Source organism: Penaeus japonicus, unplaced genomic scaffold (assembly GCF_977035675.1).
Source record: "Penaeus japonicus unplaced genomic scaffold, GWHDUDI00000001_assembly GWHDUDI00000027, whole genome shotgun sequence".
In the NCBI taxonomy this organism is placed as follows: Eukaryota; Metazoa; Arthropoda; class Malacostraca; order Decapoda; family Penaeidae; genus Penaeus; species Penaeus japonicus.
In genome coordinates this window covers 34,005,584-34,008,083 of record NW_028234429.1, presented here as the reverse complement: position 1 = coordinate 34,008,083, position 2,500 = coordinate 34,005,584, and the positions used below count along the sequence as shown (strand labels likewise).

Sequence of the window (2,500 nt, the reverse complement as noted above, 5' to 3'; positions counted from 1 at the left end):
TTTTCCAGTAGCTAAGGATGTTGGAAGAAACGATTAGTGCCATTTCATTACAGTTTTACGTACTAGAAATAACGCATCTTTATTGAGATATGTAAATATTTATATATATAATATAAATACATATATATGTATACATAAGTTCACATATATGTACCTGTCTATTTATAAATATATCTTTATCTACCTATCTATCTATCTCTCTCTATATATACAGTATATATATATATATATATATATATATATATATATATATATATATATATATATATATACACATACATATTCTATATGTTTTATATATACATATGTTTATATATATACATATATACATATGTATATACATACATATACACATGTATATATATACATATGCATATGTATATATATACATATACATATGTATATATACATATAGATACATAAATATATACCTAAATACATGTGTGTGTGTGGAAAGAGAGAGCGATTTATGTGTAGAGAAATAGGGTTAAAGGCTCTCCACTCGTTATATTCGTGTAGAGTGCATTTTCCTACCGGTAATTGAATTTCAGATTAGCTAGGGCGGGATGTTGGTTAAACTCTCGCTCATAAGCCGTGGTCAGCCTGAGGTGCCAGTCAGATTCCAAGTGTTTATTGTTCCTGATCAGAGGACTGCTGCAATACAGTATCCTTAATACACATTAAGAGAAGTCACATTTTTTGTAGGTCCTTATGAGACCTGAGTGTTAATTGGAAGATAATTGGAGCTGGAATCAAGATGTGGGTATGATAAAGATGACAGAAAGATAGAGCTAAAGAGTGGCTAGCTTACACTCCTTACGAGATACTTCGCATATTAGTTGACGAGACTCTCAGTGTGCAAGCTCCCTTACATCTAACACCAAGGTCGATCTGCGATTATTTTTTTTTTTTTTTTTTTTTTTTTTTTTTTTTTTTTTTTTTTTTTTTTTTTTTTTATAGAATATGTCTTACTCATTCTTGCAGTGCAAAAAAATGGTCTTTCCTTCAAGCTAACTACACAGTGGAAGGTATAGCGTTATGAGTTTTCTAGGTCAGGTGTAGGTTCCGTGGCAATTAATCCAAGGTTGCCAGCTTTAGGAAAATTGCATTTCAGTTGATAGTAAATAATCGTAACCAATTTTGCTTGTAATATATTTCCTCAAAGGAGAAAATCGGTATAATTCTGCAGTGCCTGTGTGTTATTACGATATGCTCATTGCGTCCAGCCTTTTCATTGTCAAGAAAACCACGATATTTTTGCATTATTTACAAGTTATTCGTATGTACGCATACAAATGTTTCTTATATAATTTTGTACAAGCACAAATACATTCTGCACATATGAGAGCGCGCTCAGTGTGTGCGTGTATGTACATAACATGTCGTGTTAAAGTGTAAACCGGAGAACTGAGGCAGAATGTAAACATGTAAGTTGCTAAAGTGTCTTTTATAATCAGTACTAATTTGATATCATCTAATTCGTTCTGATTGTTATCTTTTTTATATTAGGAGCAGGAGAAAGTACAGTATAATTTCGCTTCCCAGGCAGTGATGGAATTAAATTATCCCCAAAACAAAATCATTATAATTGTTAGCATAATTACTATGCCATTATTATTACTATCATTATTGTTATTGTTGTTATTATTACTATCATCATTATTCTCATAACATATCATTATTACCATTGTTCTTTTTGTTATTGTTATTACTACCGTTATTGTTATCATTATATCTATTATCATAATCATCAGCATCATTATGAACACCCAAGCTGACTGATAGACTATGAAATCAGAGATGTAGAGTACCTTTGGCATTTTTTGTATACTGTTTTTTTTTTCTCTCTTTTTTTTTTTTTGGGGGGGGGGGGGATATGTTGACCTTATTCTATGAATCATGTAAACAATATGTTGCTAGAATAACTTTTATTTGATTAGATGCAAATAAATATAAAACTGGCATATAGATAACATTAATTTAGCCATATCAAATAAAATATGATTTCCTCAATAAACCATACATCATGAGGATATATTCGACACCTGTGTAGAATTATGGTGTGCTGTACAAATTGGAGGGAGGGGAGTAACTGCCACCGCTGCTACCACCGAAACCGCCTCCGCTCCCACCACCGAAACCGCCTCCGCTGCCACCGCCGAAACCGCCTCCGCTACCACCATCGAATCCACCTCCACTGCCACCACCGAAACCGCCTCCAATGCCACCACCGATGCCGCCTCCGATTCCTCCTCCAAATCCACCACCTACAACTTGACCGCCTCCCTGAGAAGCTGAGCTCAAGGCTGTCTGAAGATCTACTCCGCTGGGAAGAGTTGGGTTCTCTCCTTCTGCGTAGTTCACGAAGAACACTTCGGGGTTCGATTGCGGTGGTGCTGGAACCTCGATCACTCGCTGATCCTGTTCCGACTGCTTATTCAGGACATACACGACGTGTTGCTGTCTTGGCGGTGGTACGACGATAGGTTCTGGTCCATCT

General features: G+C 35.2%; 1 protein-coding gene across 1 annotated transcript in view; it reads right to left on the bottom strand.

The window, feature by feature from the left end:
- Positions 1–1,913: 1,913 nt before the first annotated feature.
- The window catches only part of LOC122242564 (uncharacterized), a 1,026-nt gene continuing 439 nt past the window's right edge, over positions 1,914–2,500 (bottom strand). The window contains exon 2 of the mRNA XM_042999872.2: positions 1,914–2,500. This exon is cut by the window's right edge and continues 260 nt beyond it. Within this exon, the coding sequence (XP_042855806.2) occupies positions 2,056–2,500 (445 nt within the window). The 3' untranslated portion in view covers positions 1,914–2,055.